This window comes from Vombatus ursinus, unplaced genomic scaffold, assembly GCF_900497805.2.
Source record: "Vombatus ursinus unplaced genomic scaffold, bare-nosed wombat genome assembly UNPS02014861.1, whole genome shotgun sequence".
In the NCBI taxonomy this organism is placed as follows: domain Eukaryota; kingdom Metazoa; phylum Chordata; class Mammalia; order Diprotodontia; family Vombatidae; genus Vombatus; species Vombatus ursinus.
Genome location: NW_020954639.1, coordinates 7,416,524 through 7,429,274, shown reverse-complemented (window position 1 = coordinate 7,429,274; position 12,751 = coordinate 7,416,524). Strand labels below are relative to the sequence as shown.

Below are 12,751 nucleotides of genomic sequence, written 5' to 3'. Positions count from 1 at the left end.
TGAGAAGCAAGTAAGAGAAGTAGAGGAAAACCTGAGAGTGATGCTAAAGGAGACCCCAAAAAATACTGAAGAAAATAACACCTTAAAAAATAGCCTAACCCAAATGGCAAAAGAGGTCCAAAAAGCCAATGAGGAGAAGAATGCCCTAAAAAGCAAAATTGGCCAAATGGAAAAGGAAGTCCAAAAGCTTACTGAAGAAAATACTTCCTTAAAAATTAGAATGGAGAAATTGGAAACTAGGGACAATTTGAGAAATCAAGGCACTGTAACATTAATTCAAAGGAATGAAAAAATAGAAGAGAATGTGAAATATCTCATTGGAAAAACAACCGACCTGGAAAATAGATCTGGGAGAGAGAACTTAAAAATTATTGGACTATCTGAAAGCCATGATCAAAAAAAGAGCCTAGACATCATCTTTCAAAAAATTATCAAGGAAAACTGCCCTGATATTTTAGAACCAAAGGGCAAAATAGAAATTGAAAGAATCCACCGATCTCCTCCTGAAAGAGATCCCCAAAGGAAAACTCCTAGGAATATTGTAGCCAAATTCCAGAATTCCCAGGTCAAGGAGAAGATATTGCAAGCAGCCAGAAAGAAACAATTCAAGTACTGTGGAAACACAATCAGAATAACACAAGATCTAGCAACTTCTACATTAAGGGTCTGGAGGGCATGGAGTATGATATTTCGGAGGGCAAAGGAGTTAGGACTACAACCTAGAATCACCTACCCAGCAAAACTGAGTATAATCCTTCAGGGAAAAAATGGTCATTCAGTGACAATGAAATAGGGGACTTTCAAGCATTCCTGTGGAAAAGACCAGAGCTGAACAGAAAATTTGACCTTCAAATACAAGACTCAAGTGAAACATGAAGAGGTAAACAGGAAAGAGAAGTCAAAAGAGACTTACTAAGGTTGAACTATTTATATTCCTGCAGGGAAAGATGATATTTGTAACTCATGAGTCCTTTGTCAGTATTAGGGTAGTGGGAGGGAAAAAAATTACATGTATGTATAGATAGATAGATAGATAGAGGGCACAGGTGAGTTGAAGATGAAGGGGTGATATCTGGAAAATAAAATAAAGGGGTGAGAGAGGATTATACTGGGAGAAGGAGAAAGGGAGAAGTAGAATGAGCTAATATATCTCACATGAAACAGACAAGAAAAGGCTTTTACAGTGGAGGGGAAATGGGGGAAGGTGAGAGGGAATGAGTGAATCTTATTCTCATAGGATTTGGCTTAAGGAGGGAATAACATACACAATGGGGTATGGAAATCTATCTTACCCTACAGGAAAATAAGAGGGGAAGGGGACAAAAGAGCAGGGGATTGATAGAGAGGAGGGGAAAATCAAAAGCAAACACTTCTGAGGAGGGACAGGGTCAAAAGAGAGAACAGAATAAATGGGGGATAGGACAGGATGAAGGGAAGTATACTTAGTTTTTCACAACAGGACTACTATGGAAGTGTTTTGTATGACTACACATCTATAACCTGTACCAAGATGCTTGCCTTTTCATTGAGGGCAAGTGGGGAGGGAGGAAGGGAGAAAATTTGTAACCCAAAGCTTTAAAAACACATGTTAAAAATAAAAAAATTAAAAATTAAAAAAAAAAAAGAAAAGTCACATGGGCTTGTTTCCCCATATACACATGTAATGTTTTTCACACAGCAAGCACTAGGCAAATATTTGTTGATAGATTTAAATATGTGAATTAGACTAGATTACTTCTAAGTTCTTTCCTTAGCATTGTGCCTAACACATAGTAGGCAACTTAATAAATGCTTGAATGAATTTTTAAAATGCTATGATTTGATGATCCTAACATTAGTGGTCAAGAGAAGACACATTAAAGTATTAAGCTCCAATAATCAAGAGCACAAAATTAGCTGTTTTACTATTACAGATCTTGTCTCTAATTTCCCCATCTAAATATGCATTTTTAAAATAAAATTTTATTGATATATTTTTTAAATTTTATTTTTAATTTATGGAATAAAAGAAGCATTTTCATAAAATAAAAAAAGATGATTGTACATGAAACTGCAAGTCTATTATGAACAACTTGCTATTTGTTTCAAATAAACAGCAAAATTATTATGTAAATTTCTTTTTTTCTTCTCCCCTGACCCTGCCCTAAAGATGGCTATCTTTTGTTTTTACAGAGCTGAAATTTCTCTCTAATTCTTATCCTCCCTTCCAGAGAGCCATTCCATACAACAACAACAACAACAACAACAAAAAAAAAAAAAAGAGAAAAAGCAATTAGTAAAATTAACCAATACATCAAAAAAATATGCTATGTTCCACACTTGTGGACCTCCCACTTCTGCAAAGAGGGAGAGAAGTTGTCTTCTCTTATTTCTTATTTGGGATCAAGCTTGTCCAGAGACATTTTCGATAATTTTATGTTCAACTCTTAAGACGGAAGTGCTACTCACCAATAACAGTGTATATAAACCCAAAAAGCACAACAAATAACGATGAAGGAAAAAAAGAATTCTGTAAGGAGTTAAATAAAGTAATCATGGCAACACCTGCTACATCTGATAATCTATCATAAGTGACTTTACTACATGATAAAGGTAAAAAGGATACAACATCAACCTAGACCATAAAAGGAAAGAACTGGAAGCCTCTGTACCCTCCCTTTCTTTTACTCATTGTGGATATCTAAGTATAACCTTATAATTACTAACTCTGTCTTATCTGACAAAGATAATATAAATCTCACTGTTTTAAAAATATTTCAAAAGGAAGCTATGAAATTCACTTCAACTGCATGAATGAATATTAATGAGTTCTGAACTACAACACCTATAATGTTCTAAATTCTGATTGACGGATAGATGGATAGAAGGAAGGAAGGGAGGGAGTATTTATTAAGCATATACTATGTCCAGGCAATGTGCTAAGTACTTCTGATTTGATGTTCTCAACAACTGTGGGAAGTAGGCACTATTATTATCCCCATTTTACAGTTGAGGAAACTGAAGAAAACAGGTTAAGTGACTTGCCCATGGTTGCATAGCTATTAAGAGTCCTAGGCTAGATATGAATTCTGGTCTTCCTCACTCTAACCCTCATACCCTATCCACTATGCCATCTAGTTGTCACTTAATATAATCAGTATGTCCCTAGATGGAATACAGAACAGTAGGATTATCTGAAGCTCTCTGAGAAATCAGGGGCACTGTATTTTGCTAATGGGCAGCGTCTTGAAATTTTGCAGCACCAAAAGAACAACAAAAACAAAAAAAAATCACCATAAAATAAGACAACAAGCTACTTAAAGTAAGCAAGATTTTAAAAGGCTTAGTATACATATGAAAGAGATAGAGTTCAGCTTCTAGATACCAGTCCTATGCCAAGGTCAGGGAAATCAAGCAGCCAAAGTATGAATATATGGTTATAACTTTTTAGAGTTTAGTTTTGTAGCACTCCCTTATTACTACTTGAGTTAATGCATTTTTCACAAAGGACAGTTCCCTAGAAAGAAACTAAAATTGTGCCTTCAACTCACTCTTCAAAATGTGGGAACTCCCCACAATTAAATTAAAAAGAAAGTTGAATATAAAGTGACAGTATTCCTAAGCTCAAATTTATACTTAGAATAAACTCCCCTATCGTTTAAGGGAAGGAAACAAGCATTTATTAAGTATCTCTTGTGTTCTAGGTACTGTGCTTGCTTTACAAACATTGGTCACCATGTGATATTGCCTCATTTCCTCCCAAGCCACACTCATTTTTCACTTCTGTAACTTCTCCAGAAGTGCTCGTTTGGATCTCTTTGGCCTTTCCCCCTCATCCTCCGGTCAGGCACTTCCTACACCCCAGTCCGCCCCCTCCCCCTTTTCCCTGTCCTTCAGCTTTCTTTTGTGTGTTGTCTTCCCCTATTTGGTTATAAACTCCCTGAAGGCAAGGACTCTCTATCTTTTTTCATATTCACATCCCTAGCACTTATATAGTGCCTTGCACGTAGTAGGCAAGAAAAGGCAGAACTGAAATTGAAATCCAGTCCTAAGCCTCCATTTCCCGCAGATCCAGGACAAGAAATATTAAAGTCCCTGAGCAAGACTAAGACACTCAATTATATCAGTCTTAAGGAGGTGACATTAGGTTTTACCTGAACAAAGGAAGACTGCCAATAGTTTAGGAGGTATAAGAAGACAGTAGGTGAATTAGTTTGGTAAGCTGTAGCAACATTCAGACCTGATTTTTTTTTAGTGTTTTCATAATTTCATTTCAAAAAATGTTTTCCTTGTAAATTCCATGTCATTTATTTTATGCATTTCAAAACATCCTGAAAAAGGGTCCAAAGCCTTTACCAGACTGATAAAGGGGGCCATGACATGAAAAAGGTTAAGAACCTCTGCCTGAGACACTGGAGGAGGATGTTCTGACTCAAGTCTGTTTCTTGTTGACCCAAATATCCAATAAGTATACAGAAGGGAATTAATTAGAATGTGGGCTCCTCAATAGAAGGAGGTCTTTGAGGGTAGGGATTGTGTTTTGATTTTATATCCACAGGGCTTAGCACAGTGCCTGTACTTAGTAAATGCTTGTTTTTACTGCTGTTGTATTCTTGTTGATAGAGTGGTGGCAAGGATGAAACAGGTCTCAAGAAAAAGGGAGAACAAAAGTAAACTGAAGGCTTGACCATGAGTGGAATAATAGTTTTCTGAATAAATCCAGAAGTTTACTATGTTTAAGAGGCAGAAACTCTCCTTTATAAATGAACTAGACATTTCATTCAGGAAAAATGAAGGCACGAGGAGAATGGGAGAAGAGTTTTTATTTTCATAGAGAGGGCAATAAAAAGATGACCATCAAAGGGCAAGTCAGACAAGTTCTGCATATACAGACAGATGGCCATTTATATAGAGACTACTTACTGTTGGAACCAGGAATCTGTCCTAAGTTGGATGGGCCAAACCAGGGATGATGACAATCTCAACATCTGACAGGATGAGGTAAGCAAAGAAGTATAGAATCACAGAAGGTTAGGGCAAAAGGGATTTTTAGCGATCACATCATCCAAACCCACTATTTTACAGATGAGGAAACTGATGTTCTGAGAAGTAAAGTGAATCATGCAGGATAAGAGCACAAAGATAGAACTACAACTCTAATGCTTTATCTTTCAGCCAAGGGCACCCTTACCTACCATCACCTTATAATTAGAAGGAAGGGGTGGGTCCCCACTGATTATCCCCTGGGCAACAGGAAGATGGCTAAAAAAAGTGGCCAGAAATGGCATTAGGAGCCTTCCTGTAGGGAAAATGCAAAGGCCCTGGCAAATAGAAATTTTATCAGGTAGGTAGGTATTCATAGCATGACAGAAATCTGGCAGTGGGAAATAGGAGAAAGAAAGGCAGCTGGGACTAAGGAAGTCTGACAACAAATATCAGGAACTAAACCAAAGTCACTGGAGCAACTGGAAACTGGGCATGTAAGTAGGGCAGAGACTATGACCCAGGGTAATAAGAGGCAGAATTATTAAAAGAGGTACCAGAACTGTGGTCTAGGCAAGAGCCGGTTACCAAAAGGACATCAGAATATGTAATAGCAATATTGAGTTGATGCTAAACTCAACCAAGCAATGGATTCTGACATTTCTCCTATCTTAGGCCAAAAGTTCCAGAACCTAGGGCATGGTTAATAAGTAGCCCTAACTATGGGAACTGGGTATATGATTAGGGAGTTAGGGCAGCCACGACCACGCAAGAGCTCGATTATCTTGGTTAAGTATGCACATCAAGTGCAAGCCCTAAACGTCATGGTGAATATGAGAAGTGCTTACAAATTGGACCAAGAACACCTGATTCACAATGATACTTTCTAAAAGGAAAAAAACAGTTCAATATTTCCATCAGCAGCAGGGGAAGACCGACACTGCTCAATTACAATTATTTAAGGAGAGATTTTCTGTTCTAATGGAGGATGGCAGCCGGGTACCCGACTAGGAGTCAAGTAGAGATAAGAGAAAGGAAGTACCTGAACATTACTACTACAGACAAAAACCTGGTAATCTTGGAAGCCTAGACTCTAGAAGCTGGGCCCATAATCAACTAACAGCATATACCCTAGAAAAAAGAAAACCTTAAAAGACAGTATAGATACAATTTGTACAACGTCTTAAACATCAAAGTAATTTGTTAGGATATGGTTCTTTTATCTAAATTGAGAGCATAAATCAAAATAACAATTTTCAAACTATTAGCTGCCTGTATAGAGACAAGGGCCACTATACTGGTAAAAGAGATCACAGAGCACAGATGATCAGTGACAGTGCGATCCCTTTGTTCTCTTTTCACCCTGTTTTTTATTATTATTATTCAAAGTCTAATCTACTTCCACAAAAGTTGACAAGCAGTTGCTGAGAGATCCAAACCAATGTTGACAAGAAGCCTGGATCATCCAATGTTTTTTAAAAAAGGAAAAATCTTCCTATAAAGAGGTTCAAAATCATTGATCTAAATACATTATTATATATTTAAAATGTTACTATATTATTATTATATGACAATGATAAAAAAAGCAACAAGATGAGGAAGAAGGTATATATGAAAGCAAATTAAGACTCAATGACACATGTGATCAAAACAAAAGCTTTCCAAGGGGTCTTATAAAACTCACATTTTCCTGAGAAAGGTTACCAGTTGCTCTAAGACCCTCATCATGAATATGGTTCTGTAGTTCTTGAATCATATGAGGTAAACCACTTGACACAGCACGAAGCAAGGTGTACATATTTGCCATGTCTGCAAAAAAAAGTTAAATATATTAATTCCAAGTATTAAAGATGTGCTTTTTAAATGCACATTTTGAAAATGACCTCACAATATAAAACTCTACACTTTCTACAATATCTGCAAAAGTATTTATGAAGCACTTTAAATAACATTTTACAAATGTATGATATAAAAGTTAAGTAATGAGAGATGTATTAACATTAAATTCTTCAAACAACAACAAACCATTAATTTTGGTTTGCTGATTTTTACTTACATTTTTTGGGTATTACTTACCACTTCTTTTCTCTTGTCGTATAATATTGTGACATTCTGCATGTAGGAACTGTAAATGATCTGCCACCATTCGCTGCTGACATTCATGAATCACTTTACTATATGAACTTGGATGTAAATATTTTCTACATCTCATTTCTTCATCTTTTAATCTGCCTAGGACCTAGAGAAATATATTTGTATAGTAAGAACTGCAGAAATTGACCTTTGCTTTATAAGATAAAACATAAATTAAGAGTGGTGGGGTGGAATGAAGGTGAGGAAGCTATCAATCATCAACTATTCATACAAATATGGAAAGGGATATAGGGTAGTAAAACCAACTTAAATGTACTTTTCATCTAAAAAGTTATGACCGTAGTTAGAACTGGAACCTACCAAACCTCATGTCATATGGATAATAATAGTGCACATTTATATATGCCTTTAAGGTTAATAAAACACTTAACTCACAAACACCGGTGAGATAAATGGTTATTTATTAATATTCCCATTTTATAGATACAAAAACTGAAGTTCTGAGTGGGCAGTGACTTGCGAATGGTCACAGAGCAAACTTTCAAGTCCAGCATTCTTTGTACTATGCCACAAACCACTTACAAAGAATTATTATGTGATGGTTTTAAATATCATCTCCATTTACTTCCCCACAACCATCCTGTCACATTAACAAATCTAAACAATGCCACTTCTTTAAAAACCCAAACAGATTTACTTCACATAAGTCAAGGCTAAAAATGTACACTCAGTCCATTAAATTCTATAAATATTCACTAAATGCTCATTGTGTGCAAGGCACTGCTGGGTTCTAGATGGGATACAGCTATGCATAATAAACCTGCTGCTGTTGGTGTTTGGTCATGTCCCACACTTCATGGCCCCATTTGGGGTTTTCTTGGCAAAGATCCTGGAGTGGTTTGGCATATCCTTCTCCACCTCACTTTACAGGTGAGGAAACTGAGGCAAACATGGTTAAGTGACTTGCCCAGGATCATACAGCTAGTAAGTATCTGAGGACAGATTTGAACTCAGGTCTTCCTGACTCCAGGCCCTGACTTTATATGCTTATAAGCCTATAGGAAGTTTTTATTCTAGTAGGAGGGACAGAACATAAATAGCTTAATTTAAGATATATGTACTGTAGGAAAGACACCAAATACCTTTGGACCAGAGAAAAAGGAGAAATAATTGTAAAAGGTGGGTAATAAATGAGTTTTTTTAAAGAGTGGTGGGGTAGAATGAAGGTGAGAAAGCTATTAATTATCAAGTATTCATACAAATATAGAAAGGGATATGGGGTAGTAAAACCAATTTAAATTTACTTATCATCTAAAAAGTTATGACTGTAGTTAGAACTAGTACCTACCAAACCTCATGTTATATGGATAATAGTGCACATTTATGTAATAGGTAGAATTTGAATTAGTAGATATTGAGATGAGGGAATTCCAGGTAGAGGGAAAGGCATGAAAGGCATGAAAGGCAAATCAAGGAAGGATAAAGGTCATGTCTAGTGAAGGGCAAGTTCTCCAGTTGATCTGTAGTGTGAGTATATAAATAGGAATAATGGGAGATTTGGCAGGAACTACAGATTCTAGGGATCATTCACATATCCATGCTACAGATGAACCAAATTTATTTCAAGAAAAAAGATAGCTAGGATCCCATAGACTAAAATTCCACAAGAAAATTCAACATAGGAAGGATGGAAACTGTTGAGAATGAAATTCTGAGGAAGAAACCAAAACTATCAATATTCATATAAAATGTTCTAAATCACTAATAATTAGAGAAATGCACATTAAAACAACTCCGAGGTACTACCACACACCTACTGGCTTGGCTAAGATGAAAGAAAAAGAGAATGACAATGCTGGAGGGGGATGTAGGAAAATATGTACACTAATACACTGTAGGTGGAGCTACGGACTCATCCATCCATTCTGGAAAGCAATTTGGAACTATGCCCAAAGGGCTATCAAACTGTGTATACCCTTCCCCCCAGCAATCTCACAAGAAATCAAAGAAAAAGGAAAAGGATCCATACGTACAAAAATATTTATAGCAGCTTTTTTTTTTTTTTTGTGGTGGCAAAGAATTGAAAACTGAGGAGATCCCTATTAATTGGGTAAAGGACTGAACAAATATGCTATCTGAATGTGATGGAATACTACTGCTATAAGAAATGATGGAGGAGATGGTTTCCAAAAAACCTGGGAAGAATTATATGAACTGATGTAGAGTGAAATGAGGAAAACTAGGAGAACAATTTATACAGTAACAGAAATACTGTAAAGATAATCAATTTTGAAAGACTAAGTAACTCAGATCAACACAGTGACCCATAACAATTCCAAAAGACTCACTAAGAAAAATATTATCTACCTCCAGGGAGGGAACTGATGGGCACAGAATGCAGATTGAAGCATATTTTCTTTTTCTCTTTCCTTTTCTTTTTAATTTTTTCTTTTTTAGAACATGGCTAATGCAGATATTTGTTTTGCAACTTCATATTTGTAAGGGGTTTTGCATTTCTTGCCTTCTCAATGGGTGGGGGAAGAAAAGGGTGAGGTAGAGAAGCTGGAAATGAAAATAAAATTGAATGAAAAAAATTAAATTCTGAAGATTTAAAAACAATTTCACTGAAGAAGAAAATGAGGTATCTAAAAGAATCTAATGTGATTAGTAAGGAATTCACTGATGAATTTAGATTAAAAAACACACATAAGATTAAAACAAGAACAAATTATAGAGGATGACTAAAAAAGCATGGCAGAGTACTGTAAGAACATTATCAGGAGTGTTAAAACTACCAATGAGTTGAGGCTGGTGAGGAATGTTAAGGATAACATTTTGTTATTTTCTTCTGCTTTTACTATATTGGTGAAAAGAAAAAGCTCAAAGAAGGGTTAAGACTTCTACTCTGTTTAAGTGGACTGACAATAACGGACCACAGAGAAAACCTAAGCTGGAAAGGATAAAACAGAAATAGCTAACAGGGAGGCAATATCTCACATAAGTAGGAAGACTGTAAGAGAGAGTTGCTTTGATGAGTTCAAGCCCCAAATCTAGAATAATTAAATCTCAGGGTACTGAAAGAACCAGTGGTCATGAATATCAGGAAACAAAAACAGTGATCACAAAGAGTCAGCAGGGCTTCATCAAGAGCAGGTTATGGGGGTCCCCATGAACTAGGGAATGGCTGAACAAATTATGACATATGGAAGTAATGCAATGTAAGACCTGGGAATATTTGGATAAACTGATGCACGGTGAAATGAGTAAAACCAAGAGAACAATTTATCAGACATTAAAAAACAAAACAACTCTGAAACACTTAAAAACTCTGATTAGTGCCATGACCAACCACAATTCCACAGGAACTATGACAAAGCAGGCAACCCACCTCCTGACTGAGAGGTGATGGACTCAAGACATGTAATAAGTCATTTCTTTAAAAGGATTACTGGAGCATTTTTTAAATGAGCAAAAGAGAACAGAAGAAAAACCAGAAAGACACAGACAAGCAAGACAACTTTGAAAGCTACATATGAAATTTATTATTTACAAAGAAAAGCAAACTGTATATAATAGAGATTCACAGATGGATGTGCAAACATCTTTTTCTTTTACACTATGTATATGGAAATGCTTATTTTATTTGATTTGAAAGCTCAGAATAAATTTCAAAAGAACAAGTCACACAGTGATGCAAACAACAAACACCTCTATCTTTTCTTTCAATGAAGAGGTGGGAACTATGGCCATGTAATATGGGATACACTGTAAGATTTGGTCGCCATGTGGGTTGGTTTTGTACAAATGTTTTCCTTTGGTATATAGGGAGTACATAAAGGTATAGGTATGATTGTAACATAAAAACAATGGCAACAATAGAACTTTAAAAAAACAAAAAGTAACAAAGGAAGAATAAAACACATAGTATCACTTAGAAAAACCAAATGGCAACTTAATTTTAAAAATGTCACACCAGTCTAACTTACTATTTCCTTTTTTAAAAAAAATAATAATAGACTGATAGATTGAGGGAAATTTTATAGATATAGTTTAGCTAGATTTTAAGAAAGTCATTTGACCCAGCATCTCATATTATTCTTCTGGACAAATATGGGCATATTACATAGGACCCTGATTTAAATGGGTCTTTTATTCCTGAAAAACACTTAAATTTACTCTAATCATATAGCTTATATGATCCTTAATGGTTATGATATACATGACACTGATAAGGAATATTGCTGGGTGTCTGGGGGAGAGGAAATGCAAGAAAGTTGAAAACAAGTATGGCAAAAAGGTGGTAGAAGGGCATCTAAGGCCAGCCCTGGTCACCTCTCAGATGCCACATGGGAAATAGCTCCCCCTTTCATGAAAATAGAGCCCTAAAAACAAGGGGAGGCCCACAGCTTCCATTTGCTCCACTGGACTGGCCCGAAACCTATAGGGACATGGTAAAAAGGCAAGAATGCCACAGAATCACTGATAAATGTGAAACAAAAGGGCACTTTAAATCTGGGAAGCAGTGGAAAAGGATGTAATAATGTATAATAAAGGTTCAAAAAGCAAAGAATGAGGAAACCAAACACAACTTCCATTAGCTTTGCAGTTTTGCCTATGGCACCACTTACTTTTCACCAAAACTCCTCTCACTAATGGTTGCCCAAGGTTATCACAGGTTAATAGCGGTAAAGCCAAGACTAGAATTCGGCCTCGTTTCCGATTTTTAGTCTAGGGATCACTTCACTATGTCAAATGGTTACTCCTATGAAACTGTAAGTTAGACTGTATAGTCTTTCTTCAAACAAAATCCCAAATCCCCTTACTACTTGCATAAAGCATTGTTTTATGCAATACTGAAATGTCCATCTACAGAAGCTGAATAATATTAGTTAAAAACTCTACATATAATCATTCCATTAGTATTAGGAAATTTGTGAATGAGCCACAATATTTATACTATTATGAAAATTTACACAGACCCTTACTGAGCAGGCACATATTGAATAACTTTGTATGGCCAACTAAAATAAGACTTGAATTTTTAATAGCCATTCATTTCTTCTTTTATCTCAGTGCTCCAAAAACTTAACAAACTTAAAATAAGGTCTTGTTCTAGAAAGTAATACATTTCCTCTTTCCCTTTATTTGTATTAAAACAAAACTCTTTTACACTGTCTTCATTGCTACAAATGAGCATACAATTTTCTATTTGGTAAAGAATATGCCTCTGGTATTTATATAATTATTAGCCAAATTATCAAAATTTACCAATAAAGAGTCAACACTGACAAAACAGTAAAAATTTTGCAGTGGAAAAATACTATTGGTAACTGAGCACTATGTGATACTAATTCAAACTTTGAGTAACAACAAAATAGAACATTTCCTCTCAGAAGCAAAAAAAAAAAAGAATAATTGAAATTGTGGCATTTGTAGTAATAATTTATTTTATTATATAAATGTATCTTCAATAGAACATACTTTTAATTCTTACCTTTTCCATATATTGTGAACAGTTTGATTCTTGTAACAAATTTGAAGCTTCTTGTTTATAATACTCCCCTGTTTCAGTCAGAAAAGACAACTCAAAAATTTCCTGATAAAACTAAATAGAATAATAAGAGATTATTAGCAAAAAACAAGAACAAGTATTTTTTAAAATTAAAGTTCTCATAATTTCTTTTAAAAAGGAATG

General features: G+C 35.4%; 1 protein-coding gene across 1 annotated transcript in view; it reads right to left on the bottom strand.

Moving 5' to 3' along the window:
- CUL2 (cullin 2) overlaps positions 1-12,751 on the bottom strand; it is a 117,423-nt gene that overhangs the window by 30,851 nt on the left and 73,821 nt on the right. The window contains exons 8-10 of the mRNA XM_027841617.1: positions 12,551-12,661; positions 7,039-7,201; positions 6,647-6,771 (exon numbers count right to left, since the gene is read on the bottom strand). Coding sequence (XP_027697418.1) covers positions 6,647-6,771; positions 7,039-7,201; positions 12,551-12,661 — 399 coding nt within the window. The remainder of the gene's footprint in view (positions 1-6,646; positions 6,772-7,038; positions 7,202-12,550; positions 12,662-12,751) is intronic.